Consider the following 24,597-nt stretch of genomic DNA (forward strand, 5'->3'; position numbering starts at 1 on the left):
GCTCTAACTTCATAGCTAAATATTAATTGACTGTGAGACAGTGATAACAAAAAAATCTTATTGGGGACTCTTCTTAAACCAGGCGCGTTTGGAAATTTGTAGCTTTAGGTTTAGGTATGTTGGCGAACGTAGTTATCACCATCACAATAATATGTAAACATAATTAAATGAACGCTTCATAAGTGCCTATGATAGGTCTAAATTAATAAAAAAATATTTGATTTCTATGGTATGATATGTTTAAATAATAATAATAATAATCTCTTTATTATTGCCTAAAGCCCATAGTAATACATTTAAAAATGACAAAATTTGAGAAAAGAAAAATAAATGAGATTAAAATGAAACTACAAAAACCGTATAATAAATATATTAATCATCACGCCACGTAACTAAAACATCGTCAGTCCTATATCTCTGCGTGATAGTAGCATCTTTAAACTCCATGCGAGTGCCGGCCGCATATGCGAGAGCGCCCGCGTGTGCGATCATGACTCCGTTGTCTATGCAGAAACGCTCGTCCGTTGCGAAGATCTTCGCGTTTCGCTCTTGACACATAACGCCCATCATTTCTTGCAAACGTTCGTTGCAACCTACGCCACCAACTATTAAAACCTAAAAATAATTATTTGAAAACATAAGATCAATAAAGCCAGCCGTAGCGGCCATAGCGCTCAGGCCGCGAATGCAAGAGATTCCGAATTTTTTTATACGCATTTTTTATTTATAAAATTGTGTTTTAATTTATAAATAATAGTTTAAAAAATAAAGATCTTTAAAATTATCTAAATTTGAAAAAATTACAGGGATTCTGTGTTTGTGAGCATACAAGGATGTGAAGCATTTTCTTCACAGTTTCCCTTGGTTTGATTACAACCACAGACCAGTTTTTTTGTATAGTAAGAAACTCAGTTCTCCTTAGTAATTTTTTTTTCTAACTTGTCTTATTATGTACACAGTCTTTTCATTACTTTTTAACCGCCTTACAAAAAATTAGGAGGTTCTCAATTCAGTTGTATTTTTTTTATATTAGGCAATTTATGCTTGTCACAGTGACGGAGCCGATGGTAAAGTTCCGGGAGAACTCCTCAACGATTAAGGGGCGGCTTCAGGAAAAGCAATATTTTGCAGAAGTTCATGAACAGATGACATTCGGCTATTATAAATTAGACATGATTGCAAACCAACTAAAACTTAAAAGGCGTATGCCAAAAAGATACTCTGTATAAATACACTTTGTATTTCTTTTTTATGTAGTAGCATGTACGTAGTAATTTTCCCACATTATACTTGACTAAAAAATGTGATAGAAAATATTTATTTCTTGCTTTTAGTAGTAAAACAAAGTCAGTTATTTTATGACAAAAAAAATATTTTAGTGCTATTATTATTTATTTATGTTTTGAAAATAGGAGAAAAACTAATGTGTTTGATATAAGTAATTAACAAAACGATCTTTATTTAATCAGTCATTGTAATTCTATTTACTCGAAACACTGACAACAGCAGGTTTACGCAGTGGGCATCGACCCTGTTTGCTGAGCTCGAGGCCGTGGGTTCGATTCCCACAACTGGAAAATGTTTGTGTGATGAACATGGATGTTTTTGAGTGTCTGGGTGTGTAGCTGTATAATAAAATTATTATTAGTATTATATTCACAAAAATAGTCATCAGCTATCTTAGTGCCCATAAAACAAGCTACGCTTACTCTAGGGCTAGATGGCGATGTGTGCATTGTCGTAGTATATTTATTTATTATTTTACTTGACTTAAAATTTTTATAAAACATATTTATTTGTCGGCTATTTTATGACAACAAAATATTTTAGTGAAATTTTTATTTATGTTTTGAAAGTAGGAGAAAAACGATCTTTATTTCATCAGTCCTTGTTATTCTATTAACTCGAAACACTAACCTCATCTGATGCACAATGCGCCATGGCTCTCTCAGTGATTTCCACCAACATAGCGAACACAGTTTCTTGCAAAGAATAACAGAGATCTTCTGGCGTGTAGTCTTTAAGTAATTCCTCTATTCTGTCTTCCATGTATGAAAGTATACCGGATAAACTGACATCCATTCCTGGAACAAAGAATAAACAAATCATCATCATCACATCAACCCGTTACCGGCCCACTACAGAGCACGGGTCCACAATGAGTCCACCACGCTGGCCCAGTGCGGATTGGTGGACTCCACACATCTTTGATAACAATTGACAACAGTTGACGGCCGACTGGCGCAGTGGGCAGCGACCCTGCTTTCTGAGTCCTAGGCCGTGGGTTCGATTCCCACAACTGGAAAATGTTTGTGTGATGAACATAATTGTTTTTCAGTGTCTGGGTGTTTATCTGTATATTATAAGTATTTATGTGTATCATATTCATAAAAATATTCATCAGCTATCTTGGTACCCATAACACAAGCTACGCTTACTTAGGGACTAGATTGCGATGTGTGTATTGTCGTAGTATATTTATTTATTTATTTATTATTTAATTTCTAGAACTCTCAGACATGCAAGTTTCCTCACGTTAAAGCAAGTGATATTTTTATTACTTAAAACGCACATAACTTGGAAAAGCAGCACTCGGCGACCTGGGCGGCCTGCTAAGCTTCTGGAGCGAGCTCGGCTGGCTGGAGTGATCCAGCGGGGAGCCGCATCAGTGGCCATACGTACAACGGACGGTCCCAGACCAACCAAGTGCGGAAAAGGCCCAGGAACAGAAGAAGAAGAAGAAGAAGAAGAACTTGGAAAAGCTAGAGCTGCGTGCTGGGATTCAAATGCGGCCCCCCGAAAGTGAAGTCGAGCTCCTACCGCATAACCGCTTCGAATAAATATATATCCTACAACAATACACGCATCACCATCTAATCTCAAAGTAAGCGTAGCTTGTGTTATGGGTAGTAAGATAACTGATAAATATTTTTTATGAATAATAAACATAAATACTTATGATAAAAATTAACACCCAAAAGAAATATTCATTATCTTAAGCCCAACTTGTAACTAAGTAGTGTCTATCATAATATGTACTTAGGTACCTATTAATTAGAGTATTTAAAAATTAGAAATTGAGATGTTCTTGAACCACCCATTCTGCTTTACTTGCCAGGCTTTTAAAGATTATCACCTGTTCCTTTTACTTTTACTGCTATACGTGACGGTGGACAACCTAAATTTCTAACTCAGACTGAAAATATTTTGACGAACATAACTCAACGTGGCGCGCATTTTTGATCTTAGCACTGGTTTCCATTACCGGGAACAAACCAATAAGGCTAAGATGATTATCATTTGTCTTGTCGTCTACTCGTCGTAAGAGGACGAGAAAAATGTAGACACAATTATCTCACGAAGCGTGTGTTGCCCACAGGACATGTCATGGATCCATACAGATATATCCATAAAAGCTAATGTAAGTCAAGACAAAAAAATATGATTATTTTAATTTTAATTGCATGCTTCTATTACCTTTAACACAGTATGGTAGGTGTAAATATTTTTTTCCTTTCTTCGCCATCTGTTCAATATTGTATCCTGGACTGGGTGCATTTGATAGCTTTAAAACTCTCGCAAATCTAAAAATAAAGTTATTTTTAACGCAAATTAAATCAAAATAACCAGCAAACAACTTTGTGACATCTTTTCGTCCAAAATCCCTATGATCTGTGCCTGAAGACTAAAGTCTTCGAACAGTGCGTGTTGCCAGTGATCACTTACGGATCTGAGATGTGGTCGCTAACTATGGGCCTCATAAGAAGGCTCAGAGTTACTCACCGAGCGATGGAAACAGCTATGTTAGGAGTATCTCTATGATCAAATCGGAAATGAGGTGATCTGTAGAAGAACTAAAGTTACCGACATATCTAAACGAGTCGCGAAGCTGAAGTGGCAATGGGCGGTGCGCATAGCTCGGAGAACCGATGGACGTTGAGGTTCCAAGGTTTTTCAAGCGGCGACTCCGCACCGGTAAGTGCTGCGTCGACCCCCAACTAGGTGGACAGACGACATCAAGCGAGTCGCGGGGAGCCGCTGGATCCAAGAGGCCCAGAATCTTGGAGTAGATGGAGCCCAATATCCAGCAGTGGACGTCAATCGGTTGATTAGATAAACCAGCAAACAATGATTTCAGCGTTTTTTTTCATATGATATAACTACTAAAAGATAGTGGAATGTCAAGAACTGCAGTAAATTCTGGTTTTTGTCGTTTCAGTGTTCCACAAGATTTATGTTATCAAGTGGCTTTGCGGCCTCACGATTGACTTGTTTAAGAAGTCTTCGCTGGTGAATTTAGGCGTACTGTTATATTACCTTATGTACATACTCTATTTTACAGAAGTTTAATTAACTAAATTACATTGTTACCTGTCCAAGCAGTTGCCGACCGCAATGTCAATGGTCTCTCCGAATATCCTATACCTCTGCCGGGAGTATGCAATGATCTGTGTGTTTCCTCCACTCACATATAGCACTGTTGGATTGTTAGCTTTTGTTATTAGCCTTCCCATCTCAATATCTGTATTATGTTGTTAAAGGAATTATTTCAGTTTAAGTGCAGAGTTGGTATAATTAAAAAAAAATTATATAATTAATTTAATTCGGATAGGTTTCCATATACAAATTGTTATAAATGGTTATTTGTTAGTAAGTGTTTGTAATAATTTTACCCTTACGTATCTATAAATTAATAAATAATAAATAAATATACTACGACAATACACTCATCGCCATCTAGCCCCAATGTAAGCGTAGCTTGTGTTATGGGTACCGAGATGACTGATGATTTTTTTTATGAATTATATACAATATACATAAATACTTAGAATAAACATATAAACACCCAGACACTGAAAAACATTCAAGCTCAACACACCAATATTTTCCAGTAGTGGGAATCGAACCCACGGCCTCACGGGCTCACGGGCTCAGAAAGCAGGGTTGCTGCAAACTGCATAAATCGACAGATGCCATTAAGCCAATGATCGTTCATGGCGACAAGGTTTATTTGGATTTTTCTTTAAATTTATTGTGAATGTTTTTTTGGAATTTTTTGGGGAGGATTGTTGTTGTTTGCATTGTTTTAGCATTCTGTAGTTTCTGTGTCGTTCTCATAGTGGTTGGCTGTTTCTATGGGTGAGTTCTTTTAAAATATTATAAAAGTTTAAAATTTACAATATAGTATTTTGAAAAACTTGCTTATATAGGCGGCTAGCTGCTGTGGGTATGACGGCAATGGTCCTTTTTGGGGCGAGACTGCGGTAGATTTGAAGAGAAGGGGTTTGGGGGATGTGCGCAGATTCCCACCCTTTTCGCCAGTCAATTTCTCCTGATGTTTTATATTTTAAGTTTTCCTAACTTTTATTAAACATATATACACCTGACATTGGCTAATCTGTGTAAAGCCAGAAGAAAAAATAAACAGTTGGCATGATACTAGGGCTTCGAGCAAGCTGCAACCTCAAGAAAAAGATGTGTATAGCAAGAAAATTAAAGGATACGTCCAATACAATGATTAACACCAAGTATAGGTTTGTTCCACAGCAAAGCACAGGTCCGTGCAACGATAGCACACACCGCCAGTGGAGCGCCCATTCCAGGACCCTTGGTGTAACATACAACATCAATATCCTGAGGTTTTATGCCTGACTGGTCAAGAGCTTCTTTTAGTACTTCATGTATATTCTGTTGGTGATGTTCTGCTGTTTCTCTAGGTAGAAAACCTGAAATTTTATATTATCTAAATAGTAGACTTCTTTTATGTATACATTTTAATGTGTATGCTTATTTAATTTTCTGTCTCATGAACCACCACTATGAATATAAACATATTGATCTCTTGTTCTGTGAAAAACAAATGCAAATCTATTTCATGGGAACAGTACATTTTTCCAGGATCAAAAGTAGCCTATGTGCTAACCTCCTCCTAAACTAAAATCTATCTCTGCAATATTTCATCCAGATTCCACTCAGCCATTTTGACCATCCATCTGAACTTTAAGATTAACATATTGATATTTAAGACGATCGCCATATCAGTTAGCTTTTAAAATATTTGTTTATATGCCCCTATATACCTATCTTCTTTTCATCAGATAAAGTGTTATTGTAGGTATGTAAATACATTATTGTACAACATATAAACTTATAATTCTGAGTTATGACATAAAAATATTACCTTAAAAGAGTTGTGATTAACACACACATACACACAACAATAACTTTTTTTTTTTTTAATTCTGAATTATTTATTTTAAAATTAAAGTATATGATCTATGCATTTGCCAAATTTTAAGGTTATATGTATTTAGGAATTTTTTTAGGTAATAACTGTATGTGTAATCAAATAAACGCAAAGCCCATTCGTAGCAGAGGTAGGTACAAATATTTTTGGGTTTATTTTGATAAGGAGAACGAAAGGATAAACAAACTTGCCTTCGCCGGGTGGTGTGATATAGGTTCGTCTACAATTCGAGAGTATTTCGCCATCTTTAACAATACCTATACCAAGTTTATTAGCACTTCCTTCAAATCCTATCGCTATAACCATGTTTTTGAAATTTATTATACAGATTTCGGCATAACACCACAATGACGACTATAACCTCAAGTTTGTTTACGTTTTTTAGCTGTCAATGTCAAACTCATTTTTTTCACTATTCTTTCCCGTAGGAAAAAGGCAGAGGTTTATCACTGTACAGCCGAATGTCAATTTTTTTTTCTCTTCTGATTTTTCAATACTTTAATTAACCTTTTCAAACATAGCACCACTGACCTCTATTCTGTGGTATAATATAGGTCAGTGCATACACACATTAGCCAAAATGCATTAAATATATTTTTCTTTTGGTTCAGTTGGGGGTTCGGCGGGAAACTTCGTACATGGCGGACGCGGTTTTTTCAAATTTTTCTTTGATTTTATTGTAAACTCGTCTTGAAAAGGATTTGGTGTTGTTTATATTGAACTGTAACTTGGCCTGTCAATTAGTGCACACGTGTTAGTGAGATTCCGGTGTAATTTCGGTGTTTTATGTGAATTTACACAGCAGCAGAAATAGTTGTCATTGGTGATATTCGTATAAATCTAACCGTATTTGGTGTTGGTTAAATATTTATTATGTGTCTGTAGTTATAGTGTTTCCAGTAAAATGGATCTAGATACACCTCCTGAGCCGCCCGACCCGGGGGCATCAGCCTCGTCTCGCAAACGACAAGGAGAGGATACCAACGTATATGCGGCCAAAAAAACTATAACTGATCCTACTCAGGTAAACCCATCCGTTCAAAGCCTTTACATACATCCTTCCTTCACCGAAGGCGCCAAGTCATACTCTGACGATGATAATGGGCCTTTTATTGTCCAAGTCTCACGGGAAGTGGAGGACCCATCCTCTGGAGCGTCATTACGGGCTATAAATTTCGGTCAATTCTTGCACAAACACAAAATTGGTTCAATTATCCACGACGGCGTCAAAAATATAGGCCGCAACAAAATTACTGTAGAGTTTACTTCTGCCCAAGCTGCCAACAACTTTCTGGTTAGTCCAGTTTTGAAGTTATGCAAATATAGAGCTATAATTCCCACATACAACATAACCAGAATGGGGCTGGTGAAAGGAGTTCCCGTGGACTGGTCGATGGACGAGCTTGTTGATTCGCTAGAGCTCCCGCCTGGCTGTGGTGAGGTTCTGAAATCAAGGCGACTGAATAGAAAATCTGTCACAGAGGGTGTCATCACTTGGGTGCCTACCCAATCTGTTGTCCTAACCTTCAGGGGGCAAATGCTTCCTGCTAAGGTATATTCATACCACACCTCACTGCCAGTTGAAACATATAAACTTCCAACAATACAGTGCCAGAACTGCTGTCGTTTTGGCCACATTAAAACAATCTGCAGATCTAAGCCCAGATGCTACAGATGTGCTCAGCCCCATACAGGTGACTCATGTTTGGTCATCAAGGAATTATCTACATGTTTACACTGCTCTGGTAGTCATTTTGCTACTGATAAAGACTGCCCAGAATTCTCCAGGCAGCAATCTATTAAAATGGTCATGTCTCAGAATAATAAATCTTACATTGAAGCATCATCTCAGTTTCCTCCTGTCCGCAGGTCCTATGCTGAGATAACAAAAGAAATGTTTACTCCTACTAATGTAACTTCCACCAAAACCTCCTACCGGCAAACAGTTTTCCGCTCTCCTCGTCCCCGAGCTCCTCTAGCAAAGGGCTACGATAAAAAAGCTGTTCAGACTATTGTCGGTGATTACTCCTCATCCCTTCCTAATGGATGCGCTCTCAACAACAATGTTGAGAACCCTCCCTCCCAAGGTAAAATGCTTGAGTTTATCTCCGAATTTCTACTTAGTATTGTCGCTCCATGTAGTGAAATTCCCTTACCGCCCAACGTTGCCAAAAACTTAAGCCAACTTTTTAAACTACTCCAAAATGGGCCCAATAACCCTGCTACAGTGGAACTGTAAAAGTTTACGTCCCAAGAAACATGAGTTAATCTCTCTGATTAACCTTCATAATCCCACCATTCTTGCCATCTCGGAGACATGGTTGAGGCCTGGTTCACGATTACGGGTGCCGGGCTTCTCCTGTTTGAGGGATGACAGGAGTGATGGGTATGCAGGCAGTGCTGTATTTCTACGGCACTCCCTCCCCTACACCCAAATCGCTCTTCCTTCCCACAGTCAACAGATCAATGCTGTTGCTGTCCGTACCCTAGACATATCTTTTGTATCTCTGTATATTCCTCATCCCTCATCTTCTATTATTCCCGAATTACAAGCAATCTTGTCGTCCCTTCCCAGCCCTATCATAGCCATGGGTGATTTTAACACCCACCACACGATGTGGGGGTGCCATGCTAGTGACGGGTTTTCTCCATTGCTGATTGATTTACTTGATGATGTCAGTCTTTGCATCCTCAATGACGGTTCTCCTACTCGAAGGGTATACCCCAATCAGAACCCTAAATCAGCGGTTGATCTCACCCTATGTTCGGCTAACCTAGCATCGCGCCTGACTTGGAACGTGCTACAGTCAACCTGTGGCAGTGATCATTTTCCTATAATTGTTACATTAAATAATAAATCCTTACCTACCCCTAACTATGATCCCCTTTTAAAGTATAAACTTAAAAAAGCAAATTGGGAAGATTATGCCCTATCCGTTGATTGCATTGTAGACACTCTGCCCGATTTGGAAAGTGATGGAAACATTCTGGTATGCTATGATCTCTTTTTAAAATCTCTTATATCTTCGGCCGATTCCCATATTCCAAAAAAACACCCTGTGAAAAATCCGCTGCTTTCCTCTCCTTGGTGGGATGATGAATGCAGCGATTTATTTGGTAAAAGATCTGCTGCAGAAGAATTATACTCAGCCTGCATGACTCAGGATAACTTTAATAGTTACCAAAAACTAGATGCTAAAATTAAAAGATTAGTCTTCAAAAAGAAAAGAGCAAGTTGGACGCAGTTCTGTGAATCGCTTAGCCCTCGTTCACCCTCCACCATTGTGTGGGAAAATATGAGGAGATTCCGTCGCTCCCTGAGCCACGTTGATCCTTCCTCAAATAATCCTTCTGACTGGCTTAACAACTTTGCAGACAAATTAGCTCCACCTTATGTTCCCTATGTGGACTCATTTCTAACTACTACGCCAGCTCCAGCTACGGATGAAATGGATGCCCCCTTTTCCTTTTCTGAGCTTCAAATTGCTCTCAATGGTCTAAAAGATACAGCTCCAGGGGAAGATGGCGTTCCATATTCTTTCCTGGCTAACTTAAATGACAAAGCTAAAATTTATTACCTTAAAATAATCAATAAATGTTTGGAAACTGGTTCTATCCCAAACTCCTGGAAATCTCAAATTGTTATTCCTATCCTTAAACCTTATAAAAATCCCCTTAATTCAAATTCATATAGACCCATAGCTTTGTCATCTACTTTAGCTAAAGTTACAGAACATCTCCTTAAAAACCGACTGGAATGGTTAATGGAAAGTAGAAATATTCTCCCCTCCTCCCAATTTGGGTTTCGGAAGGGTATGAGTACAACAGACAGTCTCAGTGTATTAACAACAGATATTAGATTAGCCTTTACAAAAGGAGAGTACCTTGTGGGTGCTTTTCTTGATATTGCTTCTGCATATGATAATGTCCTACTTCCGGTGCTCAGGCAGAAACTACTTAAGCTGAGTGTTCCCTCGAGGATGGTTCATTTCATATGTAATCTGCTGTTTTGCAGATATGTTCTGGTAAAGCATCAGAATAATTCTCTTCCCCCCAGATTAATCTGGAAAGGCCTCCCTCAAGGCTCTGTTCTCAGTCCTCTGCTCTATAGCATATATACCCACGACCTCGAATTGTCTGTTTCTAGTTTTTGTACCATTTTACAATATGCTGATGATATTGTCCTCTATCACAGCTCAGGCAGTATAGAGGAAGTATCCTGTCGTATCAATTCTGCTTTGTATTATCTAGGCCAGTGGCTGTCTGACCATGGCTTGTCCCTATCAGTGGGCAAATGTCAGGCAGTGGTATTTACAAGGAAGAGATACCTCCCGAACCTCAACATCTCATTTGAAGGTCAAGCAATCAACCTTGCAGTTAAAGCTAAATTTTTAGGTGTTTATTTAGACACACGACTGAATGGAATTGCTCATTCTGAACACATTATCAAAAAAATGTGAAAAAGGCATCAATGTACTACGAGCAATAGCGGGAGTTTGGTGGGGTGCTCACCCCTATACTTTAAAATTATTATATAATGCCTTAGTACGTAGCCACATGGATTACTGTATGTTTGTTTTAGAGCCTTTTAATAAATCAGCTGCTGAAAAGTTAAATAAAATTCAGTATAGATGCCTTAGAATTATTCTAGGTGCAATGAAATCCTCCCCCACTAATGCTTTGCAGGTAGAATGCGTTGACCCTCCTCTATCCATCCGTCGACAATATCTATGTGACCGCTTTATCAGCAAGATGTTACAGCTGTCATCCCATCCTCTTTGGCACCGACTAAGCCAACTATCACACGCACCTTGCTCCCGTAACTCGTCTTCCTACTTGCTAGATAGTTTCCTAAAGTATACCAGCCTTCCTAATCCCCTGACATCTTTCACAATCAACCCACTATATTCAACCCCATTTAAAGCATTAATATACAACCCTTCCATCATCACAGATCTAGGTCTGAGTAAAGGATCCCCAGATACCAATATCAAACTACAAAAGCATATTAGTCAAAATTGGTCAAATCATCTTATTATATATACTGATGCTTCAAAGCTGTCTCCAGAAGGTTGTGTTGGTGCTGCATGTTGGGTTCCTGTTTACAGAATTGTTTTAAAATTTAAATGCCCTCCCGAGTCTTCTGTGTTTACCGGAGAGGCCATTGCTCTTTTGGAAGCAATCCTGTTTGCACTGTCCCATAACGTACAACAGACGGTTATTCTGACTGACTCTTTAAGCTGTTTAATGTCTATTAAAGAAAACCCCTTTCGCAGCAAATCACGATTTCCCATTATCTTAAAAATCCGGAAGGCTCTGCTCTCTTGCAATCAAAAAGGACTATTCATCTTACTGGTTTGGATTCCAAGCCACTCAGGTATTCCAGGAAACGAGACTGCTGACTCATGTGCCAAAACAGCTGTTGAGTCAGGTTCTCTAGATCATTTTAAAAATTCATCGCATGACCTATGTACTCTTGCCAAAACATATATGGAAACAGCCTGGAAAATTTTTTGGAATGATTCCAAATTGGTTAAGGGTAAGTTTTACGCTACCATCCAACAAAACATACCAAGACAACCCTGGTTTTGTCACTCTCGGAGTACAAATCGCTGGACTTCATCCACAATTTCCCGATTGCGTCTTGGTCATGCTAGCACACCTGTACATCTGGCCAAACTCCGGATAAGGGACAACTCCATCTGTGAGTGTGGCTTGGATGAGGGCACTATAACTCATATTATTTTTAACTGTCCCAAACTTACCTATCCCCTCTATGACGTTCTTCCTCCCAAAGTCCCCCGTCCTTTGAGTGTTAAATGTTTTTTAATGTTTGTTTTCAGTCCTTATTGTAGATTTTTATGTAAATATATAGTAAGTAATAAAATTAAAGTGTAATGTACAAAAAATATCCGTGTTAGATATATATGCATGTGTTGTCTGTGCTGCCTTAGGTTAAAGAGCTAACTAGCTAATAACAACTATTTCTTGGTACAAATTCAAAATTAACTTTTCATTAGTTTCACCGATCAATCTCCTTCGTGCCTTCTTCATCTACAAGACATTGGCGAAGTACCTTGTGCCCAGTTGGCACAGACAAAAGCCATAAACAAGAATTGAATTGAATTGAATTGGTTCAGTTGGTTACAACATTTTTGTTTTAATCTTCGTTGGTCTAAAATAGTTTTATATTATTGTCCACAGCTGTACGGTGTCACGGTGGTTATAAGAAAATGATGGACATGCATCGTCAAAACCCACACGTATAATCCTCCGCGAGTAACATAGCTTGAGCCTTAAATGGGAGCAGGTTAAAAAGAGCTATTGATACCAAATTCCGTAAGCTTAATACCAATTGCAGAACGCAAGAAGAAACCATGTCATATCACGGATATACATGCCTTTACTGTACTTTAGCTAATTTAGTTTTATTCCACAAACGCAGGCATAGTACTCATCATCATCATCATCCACTTTATTTATCGTCTTCCCTTAATTACAACAGCACCGTCATAATTGTTAAACCGGGTGGTTTTCGAAGATAAGTAAGTTACACACATTTAATCATTCATTATTTATTTACGCAATAAATGCAATAGTTGTTATTCTTGGCACTATACATTATAAAAAGAAAAATAATATAAATGCTTTAAGCAACAATTATAATTAAGCTTCAATTGCTCCATCATTCACTTCATCCACAAAATCGGCTAACATATCTTCAACAGTAGTCCCATCATTTATGGACGAATCTTCAACAACTTTAAGTTTTGCCGGAGTCTCAATTGGATTTTCGGCACTACCATTTTCGACAATAGATTCCCCTAACCCATTAACTTTAGGTATTTCGTCTGAGTTAACATCTGTTTCAGTGAGCTTTTTTTCTACATTAACTTCCTGTGAGCTTCTAACAGCTTGCCCACAGGTTATTTGTATGTCGTCAGTATCATTTGTACTGGGAAGGTTTTCATCGTCAACTTTTTCTAAGACTGTCACTTTCTCAGGACTCGTATTTGGGTAGTCATAACCAACTTCTAATGATAACGATTTATCTTCCTCAATAGTATCATTTGAAACATTAATAGGTGTTTGAGTTAGTGCTTCATGAATAGGTACATTTACTTTTTCTGTGCTTTTATCTGTCTCATCTATTATCATGGGTTCTACATAAGCTTCTTCTTCTTGTACCTCTATACCCCCATTTAGTTTTACTATTTGGTTATTTTGATCTGGTTCTACTATTTTGTTTAAGTTTACTTGTTCATTAGTCCCTTGTAGTTCAATTTCTTGATTAATTAGTTCAGTACTTGTGTCAGGTTCAACAGTCCCTTGTTTTGTTACTTCAGTTGTTTGTTCTTCATTAACGATCAAAGGTTCATCATCATCGCGCTGTTCATTTATTTCAACAACAACCTCTACCTCTTCAACGTTATCGTTTTCTGAATCATCACATACTTCCTCTACTGAGCCTTCGGAATCGCTGCTAAGGAGACTAATTTTGTCAGTTTCATTACTTTCTAGTCGCAGTTTCTTGCTTGTCGGTTCATCAGGTATTGAAATAATATCATCGTCATTGTCTGCTGTTGGTACCCTGAAATATTTTTTTAAATAAATAAATATACTACGATAATACACACATCGCCATCTAGCCCCAAAGTAAGCGTAGCTTGTGTTATGGGTACTAAGATGACTGATGAATTTTTTTATAAATAATTTAATACTTAAAATATACATATAAACACCCAGGATCTGAAAACCATTAATGTTCATCACACAAACATTTTCCAGTTGTGGGAATCGAACTCACAGCCTAAGACCCAGAAAGCAGAGTCGCTGCCCACTGCGCCAATCGGCCGTCAAAATTTAATCCTAAATGAAGTTACCATTTTATTTCACTGGTTTCTTTTTCTAAACCTGACCTATGAATGTTAGAATGGAGGGTTGACCTCCACTAGATAGCCATAAAATATAAAAGCATAAATCACACGGTCTTTAGGCCTCTGCGATTAGTTTGTAATCTTAACAAGAAATTTTGACAACTCACTTGTCCGTCCCGAGCAAAGATGCCAACATAGCTCGATTTCGGTCGGAAACTTTCTTTCGCTTGTTGGTTGCTTTCTCAGTCTCCCGCGGTGCATCGAGGGCAAAGTTCAGCGACGGTGGTGAACAGTGTAGATGCAAGCGTATATCTAGCAAAGCTTGACTGCAAAACAGCGAAATCTGAAAGCAGAAAAAGAGGAATGTTCGTAATTCTGATTACATAAATTTTATAGATTTATATCTCATCTAGCCCCAAAGTAAGCGTAGCTTGTGTTATGGGTACAGAGATGACTGATGAATATTTTTTATGAATAATATACATAAATACATATAATATACATATAAACACCCAGACACTGAAAAACATTTGCTGATCACACAAACATATTCCAGATGTGGCAATCGAACTCACGGCCTTAGACTCAGAAAGCAGGGTCGCTGCCCACTGCGCCAGTCGGCCGTCTATCCCTTGACTTTGATTTCGATTTTGATTAAATGTAATTTAATTTTTAATTAATAAATTTTTGACATATATCTTTTCAAATTGATGAAGTATTTGTAGTAGTGTATTTTAATTACATTTATGTAAACTGTTCATAAACTGTATAGCAATTAGATATACAATGTTAAATGTTTATGGGTAAGCCTGAAATAAACGATTATTATTATTAAGAACTAACTAAGAACAGAACTCACCTCAGCGCGTTGACTGTTGTGCAACAAGCTGTACAAGTGGAGGCAGTACTGTGTGGTGGGGGGTACACCGGTTGGTGCAGTTTTCCGAGTGGCCTCCAATGCTCGCAGCAAGCGGACCAATTGATCGTTGGTGTACAATGTATAGTTGTAACATTCCCGTACTAAGCTTTCTTGGAATAGCTGCAATAGAAATGTATGAATTAAAAATCATTATCTTTATGTCAATCCATTACCGGCCCACTACAGGGTACGGATCTCCTCCCACAATGAGGTGTAATGAATTAATTAATACACTTTTATTGTACACCAAAGAAAAAAAGTAGTTACAGATATATAAACATAGAGCAAGAGAGTACAATTTGGTGGCGTTATCGCTACATAGCTAATTCTTCCAGGCAACCAAAGGTGTAAAAGGAAAAAAACATAGAAAAGAGGAAGGGGGGCAATAAATAAGATATAAACATTACACAAACATATAAATAAAACATATAACTATAATATATATATATATATATATATATATATATATATTTCTTGTGTGCGTGTGTATGTCACTGAACTCCTCCTAGACGGCTGGACCGATTTGAATGAATATTTTGGTATATGTTTGGATGGCACCCTGGATAGTTTAGATTCACAAATTAGCCCCACAGATGACGCTGGGGTCCGCTAGTATATATATATATATATTTACTACAAAAAATATATAAACATACATGAAATAACATTACCCATAATTAATGTAAATGTACTAAAAATCATATACATCATATATAAATATGTAAATATATAACGTAAATTAATATGTGAACGTACTTATATCAATATATACCATCCTCAATTGAAATGAAATAATAAAAAACCTAGACTAACTAATCTAGAGGTGGACTTGGCCTGTTACCACCACGCTGGCCCAGTGCAGATTGGTTGAGGTATATTTTTAAAAAAATACATATACTTGAAAGTGGGACTTTTTGATGGCCTCTTTGGCACAGTGGTGAGCGCTGTAGATTTAAGCGGGAGGTCCCGGGTTCGGTCCCCGGCTGGACTTATCTCTGGAATGATCTGGTGGGAGGCTTATGCCGTGTCTAGTTTTCGCCCTAACGTCAAAGACGTGCTTCTAAGCGATTTAGTGTTCCGGTGCGATGTTGCTTGGAAACCTATTAGGTGTATGACTACCATACTCCCTAACAGGTTAGCCTGTTACCATCTTAGACTGCATCATCACTTACTAGCAGGTGTGATTGCAGTCAAGAGCTAACTTGTAGTGAAATAAAAAAAAAAACCTAATGAGAAATCTCTTTTAAGGAACAAAATTTTGCATTTTATAATTTAAAAAAAAATCAGGTAATTGTGAATTGGCCTTATTACGGCTTTATTTAAAGCATTCATGCATATTTATATTATGTATACCATCGATAAAGACTGTGAAGTAAAAAAAGGAATCTCTTACCTTATAGGTAGCCGGTTTAAGAAATCGGCCGCATACAGTGAGAAATATTTCGGCACATTCGAGGGCAGCTATAGCTATCTCATTGTTGACTTCTTCTGACCTGAAGGTTTATTTAAAATATAAAATAGTTGGAAAATCCAAAAGTGCACGCCTCATAATCTCATTCATTACGATAATAATTAAACTACATCTTATTATACCGTGAAAAGTAATAGGCTTCTATTCCTCAAAATACTGAAACCTATAAAAAAAACCAACTCGATAAGTGAAGTATTTCGCTCGTTATCGTGACCACAAGATACGGGATCCGCACATACAGAAACACGGACGTCCTAGAGAGAACTTTTTTAAACAATTTTTTAATTTGTTTAAATAATAAAAAGAGATTTAAAAATATTATGAGTGTTAAAAATAGTGTTTTTTCTCAACATTTGTCTATTTATATTCACTAAAATATATAAAAGCAATAAATAATTAAAAAAAGTGTCATTTTAAGTTAAGAAGTTAGAGAATCACTCGGTGTGCGTAAACAATGTTATATTGTTTCTCAAGCCACATATTTGTATCACTTAATTAAGTTACTCACACAGAAGTTTTGTTGTTTTCTCCAGGTGCATGCACAGCGAGGTTGCTTTCTTTCAGCTGCGTAGTTACTAGCTTCCGTTTAGCTTTTTTACTGAGGTTCTTTGTCGGTTGCGGACCCATCTGGACAAATGATCTATTAAAACTCTATAGCTTAGCAGTTTTACGAAAGCATTCTTATCATAAATAATAAATAAATAAATATACTACAAAAATACACACATCGCCACCTAGCCCCAAAGTGTAAGCCTTGTGTTATGGGTACTAAGTTAACTGATGAAACATTTTTATGAATAACATACGTAGATACTTAAAATATACAAATAAACACCCAGGCACTGAAAACCCTTCCTGTTCATCACACAAACATTTTCCAGTTGTGGGAATCGAACCTGCGCAAAGCACATAAGAAAAACAAGGTCGCTGCCCACTGCGCCAGTCAGCCACCAGAAAAGCGTAACTTAGAAGATATTCGTTAAGCGTTAATCAAAAAAGGAAGTTCTTTTGTTCAAAATTTACAAAATAAAGATTACAAAATGAAAAATTATTTATTTGCTATCTAAATTTCGTCACAAAACAATAGGCTAAGACCTCCAATTAAGTTTGGAAAAAAACCTGTATTTGGAGGTCTCGCTCTTTCCGATATAAAGTTTACACATATACTAATAACATGACTTCACCAATTTATTACATTTTATAATTTTATACTTTTTTTTACAAAGGAAACAAAAAGCTACGTTTTTGATAAGGATTATCAAAATAACAAAAGTAATTTGATACAACTGAAGCGTCCAACCACACCATACTCAAGTCAGCAATTATAATTTCCTAAATTCTCCCTGCCGTGGAATCAAATGCCGGACCACCCCTTGCTAAGACAGCAGTGTTCTCCACTGCGCCAGGTCAATCAAAGAACCAATCAAAATAATAACGAATTAAACCTAAATTTTACTGTGTTAAAAAAATTGAGTACTTACAGTGAGTAATACAACTTTCTTCACCGGTGTGATGTCTGTTATAATATTGTCAGCTAAACTGTCTTCCCAAGTGTTGCTTGTGTCAGATATCCTATGTGAGTGCAGTGTGGTTAGCCAGTACCCGAGACTGTTGTACGAAGTGCAACGCACTTTACTGTGGAACAGGAAAAAGATATAATTATTTCTAATATTTTTTTAGCTCCAATGAATACATCTTAAACAAGGCGTCCGCTTACAAATACTGATATTCTAGAAATTAACTCGACAGTGAGATGGTGATAACAAAAAAAACGAACCGAACGGCTAAGTTTGTTGTGGGCTCTTATACTTGCACGGCTAGCATGGGCAGGAGACATTATTATCCCCAGGGAAAGGATAAAAGTATATCATCTCCCACAGCTTTGTCAACTCTCAGAGCACTGGCGCACAAGTGGAAGTAATATAATATATGTGTAATGATAACCAGGGGGTAAACTTCTCCTATTCCATGTTCCCGTACATTGCCTGGTGGACACGTTCATTATATCCCTTGTCACGGTATCTAATCGGGGGCAGTTGCGTGCACTTCATACATGCGCAAAACCACTGCATACCGTAAAATTTTTGTATGACTCATAAATGCGAAGGATTTTTCCATTTTATGGCACCTTTCTTCTTTATGCATACCCTGGTCATAAACCCTGTGCACGCCACTGAATGGGGGATATAATTTGGTCTCCTGCACGTGCTAACCCTACAGGGCGCGTTTGGAACCCTCCTAGTTTAAGTTTGAAGTTAACGAATGCATTTATCACCATAACCTAAAATTAGTGTTAACATATTAAATGTAAGAACGCTTGATAAGTGCCTGATACATGTATAAAACATTTTTGAATTTGAATTTGATAAGATTCCCATACAAATTTCATTCTTTACTCCACATAATACACCCCGATCTATATGCGTCAGCAAACGAAGTAATGGGAGCGACGGGTGAAGGTATCAAATCCAACAAAAAATTTGCATTTCACTTTGGACCGGTAGTCCTAAGAATAGCTTGTTCAAATAAACAGAAACACAAAAAAAAAAACGGTTTAGCTTTATTATGAAAATAAAGCTTAATTTCCTGGAATCCTGGTTTCCTCATGATGTTTTCCTTCACCGTTGAAACAAGTGATATTTTAATTACTTTAAACACATAACTTTGAAAGTTGGAGGTGCGAGCTGGGATTCGAACTCGCCGCTCCCGAATGTGAAGTCAAGCTTTAACTACTCGGCTATCACCGCTCCAATTAGTTATACCGATTGTTATTGTGTACTTCATAATATATGGTGCAATTTAAAATCTACTGTCCCTGATTTCGGTACAAACCTGTATTACAGGCTATCCTTAAATTCTTGTCTGAGTTTGCATCGCGTAGGTACTCGCGTATATGTTTGCTTATAGAAGATAATTATTAAATATGCATATATAAATTTGTAGTGTATTTTTTTTGTAGTTGTATTATATTGCTGATTACAATATGATCGTATTACGTTGTAAATTTTAGTGCAGGTTACCTTGTATGGTCAGTTGGATGGTCTGAAGTCCACTTTAATGTCTGTAACACTAATCTGAATACTAGGTGCGAATAGGGTATCAGGTTTGAACCTAGGCTGAAAAATAAAAAAAGATGAATAATAGAGTAAGTCAAAGCATTTCTTGCTTAAGAGTGTAAGGCCTTCTTTTTTTTTTTAATTTTTGATTATTTATTTCTGAAACAAGCGCTCCATGAACCAAAATTTATTTCGACTAGTTTTAATAGACACCTCGTTTTGACGACCTCGCTAGCGCAACGGTGAGCGCTGTGGATTTAAGTAGTAGGTCCCAGGTTCGTTTCCTGGCAGGGAAAATTTGGGATTTTATAATTTTTCTGGTCTGCACTGGTGGGAGGCTTTGGCTGCTAGTTACGACCCTAACGACAAGGACGTGCCGCTAAGCGATTTAGTGTTCCCGTGCGATGTCGCGTAGAAACCTATTAGGGGTGTGTCTACCATACAGGGAGTATGATATAAGGTTAGCCCGCTACCATCTTGAACTGCATCATCACTTACCACCAGTTGAGATTGCAGTCAAGGGCTAACTTGTAGTGGAATAAAAAAAAAACATTCATATATGAGTGAAAGCTAATTAACAGTTTAGGGCACAGTTACTAACAAATGAAATTACAGAATTGCATAAACTGTTGTTTTGTATTGGGAATCCAATATTTCTTGTTGATTTCTAATAGAGGTGTCAATAAAAACGAAATAAATTTTACAGGTTTTTTTGTAGTACGTTACAATAAAAAATGGCTGGTCACACTGATGAGAAACAATATATTTGTATACTGACATTTCCTTTAATATGTATTGTAAAGTAGCTGTAGGTATAACTTTATAACTTATAAACGAAAAGTGGATATAAACAACTGCCTTTATTTGCGAAAGTTGCAGATGTCATTTGTGGGATTGAGTATATGCTTTTATAATATTACGAGCTGTTTCCCGCGACTTCGTCTGCGTTTGAATTTTTTTGGATGTGTCATTAAATTTAGTTGTAGATCTAAAAATTTTAAAGTATTCAATATCGCTAAGTCTTAAATGACGGGATTGCTGCTGTCCGCTGAGGAGTTCTGTCCTCTATCTTCAACCACAGTTTGGGCAAAATTAAACACTTATTATAATAACCTCTATAGTACAAAAATATTTATTTAAATCTGTTATAATTTGTCGGAGTTATGGTGTAAAATCGTCAAACACTCATCCCCTCTCCCAAAGGAACCGAGCTTAATGTCGGGATAAAAAGTATCCTATATTACTTCTAACACTTCCAAGAATATGTGTACAAAGTTTCATGAGCATCAGTTAAGTAGTTTTTGCGTGAAAGTGTAACAAACAAACTTAGATTGACATTTATAATATTAAGTAGGGAATCCCAAGGTAATTTTGGACCTACCAATGCATAAGTTAAACAATGTGTTAGAACAACACATTTAATAAATCTTGGTTACTATACGATTGATGAATTTCTTAACGACAAGGCTGCTTGGAAGCAGGCTCCACTCTCATATCTCACAAGATAGGAAACTGTAAAGATTGTAAACCGAAAAAGCAATCTGCTGAGTTTCTTGTTGGCTCTTCTCGGCAGAAGAAGAAGTTCCGAACCAGTGGTCGATTCACTACAAACAGACTGGCTTAACGTTTCAAAAGTGCTATATATATGTAAAAAAACTCTTTTCTCGAGTTCATATATAGAACCTTTTCTGAAAGTCACCAATGTTTTTACAGTGATAAGTGACATAAAGAAAAGGATGTTTAAGAAGAAATTATTTTGATTTTAACGACCTGAAGTAAGGGCTTTAAATGTTGTTTCTTGTATTTTCACAGAAACGCAATATCGTCTTTATTTCAACTACCCATTGAAGGGAGTATTATAAACATTATTATATATATGCCAAATAAATAAATAAAAGTTAACTTACCATACTACAAGGGCATCTAAAGTTCTTAATGCCTGTATTTTTATAGTACAAATGTCCGTGTCATACTGTTTAGTACCACTGGTTACGCTTAGAAGTCGAACTACAACATCCAATATTGTTTGAGGCTGTATTGGCTTGGCTACTGGATACACATCCCTACAAATTGAATTTCATTTAATTAGTGACGACCTCATTGGCACGTTGGTCTTATGAGTGGATGTAGGTTCTATTACCGGCAGGGGCTAATTGGAAATGTATATTTATCGAATTTTCTCTGGTCTGGTGTGGTGGGCATTAGCCGTGGCTAGTTATCGAATTACGTGATAAGTAAATAACTTTTTTACAGTTCAAAAACTGTTCCAGTCTTTTCTTTACTGATAATTGTTCTTCAAATAATATAACTTACACTAGCATTGCCTGTATGAAAACTAGAATATTCTTAAGCCTCAAATGCAGTAATGACTGCTTATCTTTAACATCCTTTATTTTTTTCGTTATATCTGCTAATGCCACTGCCATTGGTGTAGATGCATTTTTTGCAGGCTGAAAACAGAAAAAAAGACTAAGGAAAAAACATAAACCTACTTCAAAAAGAGGAGTTCTTTATTGGGTTGTAATTTTTTTATTTTTGTTACCTCAGAATTTTATAAACATTAATATCCTACCAAAAAAAAAATATTGTTTTTCTTTTATTTGGTAGAATATACTATCCAGATTATTATAACAGATCTATCCCAAATATATCATAATCGGTTCAGTAATTTGGATTGAAAAGAACTGGAGAAAATAGGCTTTGATTGCCAATTTTGTAATCAAAACTACATTTTTTTTTTGTAGTTGGTTATACCACCAGGTGCTTTGTCACTCAATACACCAAGCTGATTTACATTATCTTCAACCTATCAGTAAACCAATGGTGGGTCCCCCCCTCACAGCACAGTTACTTCACATGTCTTTAAGAACTTTTTGGAGAACTCTCAGGGATGCAATATTTTCCTTTACAGTCATAGTATGTGATATTTACCACTTTCTGCCAACACTAGAACAATGTGGCAATCAAACTGTTGTTAAATCATTTATAGCACTGGAAAGTAAAAATAGTTCACTGAATTCATAAATTCTGCTGACAATTCCTTATTCCTATAGTTGAGCACCAAGTATACAAAATGACCTCATATAATAAAATCTAATGAAAAATTACCTTAGGATTGTCCCTGTAAACTTCCACCGCATCAGAGTATACAGATCCAATAAGAGTGTGTACTGCATTGCAAAGATCAGTCATCTGATCCCTCCAGCTTGTTTTAGGTGTTGCCGACTTTTCTTGGCTTGGCCGTACCTTCAAGTTCATTTTGAATGTAATATGGAGAACACTTAAGGTTTTGTTATAATCCTTTAATAAGGTAAAAACTTCAGAAAAAATGTTTATAAAGTTTTTGTTAGAGACAGCATTATTAAATATAATAAATAAATAATAATAATTTAGTTTTTTTTATACTGTTTATTTGCATTCATACAAATGCATTCTTATTGCTAAGTAACTTTTTCCCCCCAAGCAACTTTAGATTGTGAATGTTTGCAGCAGCTGGACATATTTTTGCAACATTAAATAGCAAATAGAGTAGTGCTCATGTGTATTTAATATTTATGAACATTTATACTCTCTTATAACTTAAAATATTTAGTAACAGTAATAGCCTATGTACTGAAATAAAACTAAAAGGTCTTCAAACCCACATGAAGGTGTAGTGGCTAAGATGCTGGCAGCATTTCCCCTCTGAATGGCTAAAAATTCTTTGGCAACTGCCAGCTCTACAATCTGTCAATGTTAACTCATTTTGACAGTCCTTTAAAAAGAGGCCTTGAGCTCTATTCTCTACTCTAGAAGGCCCAATTTAGCTATCAAAAAGGTCTGGAATGGTTTATATATATGCAAAAGTAGACTGACTGACAATGCAATTAGAATTAAAGCTATCTTATATCTCTTTGAACTTTACTGTACTGTTGGCGGCAGTTATTTTACTATCACATTCAATAGGGCAGTTGCTATTACAAAGGAGGCCTTTCATAAAAATAGATCAACATCAAAACAACAAGTCTGTCTACAAGTTTGAAGATGTCGTGCTGACCCCACATTATATAGGATAAGGGCAAGAAGGTCATGTATACACTAACAAATTCTACACTTATTTGGATGTGATTAAAGCATATACTGACTTGTTGTAGTGCATGTGTACATTTTGCTGCCTCTATTACGTTGAAGTAATTATTAGAGCTTAGGAATCTAATCAAAAATGTCTCGATGTTACTCCTGTGGGTCAAGCAGTACTTTGGAAACCTGTAAAACAGATGTAGATAATCTTCATTGTTCATATTTTAAAGTTACACTTAATCTACAAAAACACCAGTATAATTTCAAGTTTTATGCCTACATATTAAGGCAAAACTGAATTGTCTTGTGTCTAGATATAACATTTTTTCTTTTTATTGTTAAATGGCGATAAGCAAAAAAAACGCATGTTTACTGTGGTTACATACCGGTTAATAACGTGTTGTAATTCTCGCAGCAATCTATGAGAATGCAATTCTTTGTACTTAGATATACATTGAAAGAAACTCGACAGGGCTTCTTTCACTTCCTCGCTGTTGTTCGGGTCCACATTGTGGACCTTTTTTATTATTTGCTCTGAAAATAACACTAGTATTAGTTAACGCAACCAATAGAAAACTTCTGTAATAAACTGAATTTCTTCAGATAGGTACCCATTTAAGATGGACTAAAAGCTCCGCATATTCAGAAATCTATTATAGTATTATTAGAAGTTTTTCATAAGTTATATGGCTTTATATTATTCTTAGGGATCATTTATCGCACATGTTCAGTCTACGGTATAACAAATTATCACGTCAAATCTGAAAATACAAATGTCACAAACGACATCTGCCAAAAATTCTTGAAATTTGCACAGGAAATTTGTAATTTTAGTTTATAAAAGCAAAATAGGCAAGGATCAAAATAATGAAAGAATATATTGCATTGATTTAATATGTTACAACCGTAATTGTGTTGTTCATGTGTTGTTATCATGTGATATTCGTACAAGTTGCATAAAAAATATG

At 36.5% G+C, this 24,597-nt stretch overlaps 2 protein-coding genes across 2 annotated transcripts; both read right to left on the bottom strand.

The window, feature by feature from the left end:
- Positions 1-354: 354 nt before the first annotated feature.
- On the bottom strand, positions 355-6,641 carry LOC120630359 (probable tRNA N6-adenosine threonylcarbamoyltransferase). Its single transcript, XM_039899566.1, has 6 exons — positions 6,439-6,641; positions 5,505-5,726; positions 4,372-4,522; positions 3,478-3,584; positions 1,918-2,084; positions 355-615 (listed from the first exon to the last, which is right to left on the bottom strand). The coding sequence occupies exons 1-6, from the start codon at positions 6,551-6,553 to the stop codon at positions 373-375; spliced, it is 1,005 nt and encodes a 334-aa protein (XP_039755500.1). The 5' UTR covers positions 6,554-6,641; the 3' UTR covers positions 355-372.
- A 6,165-nt stretch (positions 6,642-12,806) lies between these two features.
- Positions 12,807-24,376, bottom strand: LOC120630498 (proline-, glutamic acid- and leucine-rich protein 1-like). Its single transcript, XM_039899744.1, has 13 exons — positions 24,241-24,376; positions 24,016-24,163; positions 23,695-23,815; positions 22,679-22,816; positions 21,884-22,020; positions 21,478-21,633; positions 19,535-19,630; positions 17,996-18,149; positions 17,023-17,141; positions 16,437-16,536; positions 14,984-15,163; positions 14,292-14,467; positions 12,807-13,838 (listed from the first exon to the last, which is right to left on the bottom strand). The coding sequence occupies exons 1-13, from the start codon at positions 24,242-24,244 to the stop codon at positions 12,914-12,916; spliced, it is 2,454 nt and encodes an 817-aa protein (XP_039755678.1). The 5' UTR covers positions 24,245-24,376; the 3' UTR covers positions 12,807-12,913.
- Positions 24,377-24,597: the final 221 nt, after the last annotated feature.

Source organism: Pararge aegeria, chromosome 16 (genome assembly GCF_905163445.1).
Source record: "Pararge aegeria chromosome 16, ilParAegt1.1, whole genome shotgun sequence".
Lineage (NCBI taxonomy): Eukaryota > Metazoa > Arthropoda > Insecta > Lepidoptera > Nymphalidae > Pararge > Pararge aegeria.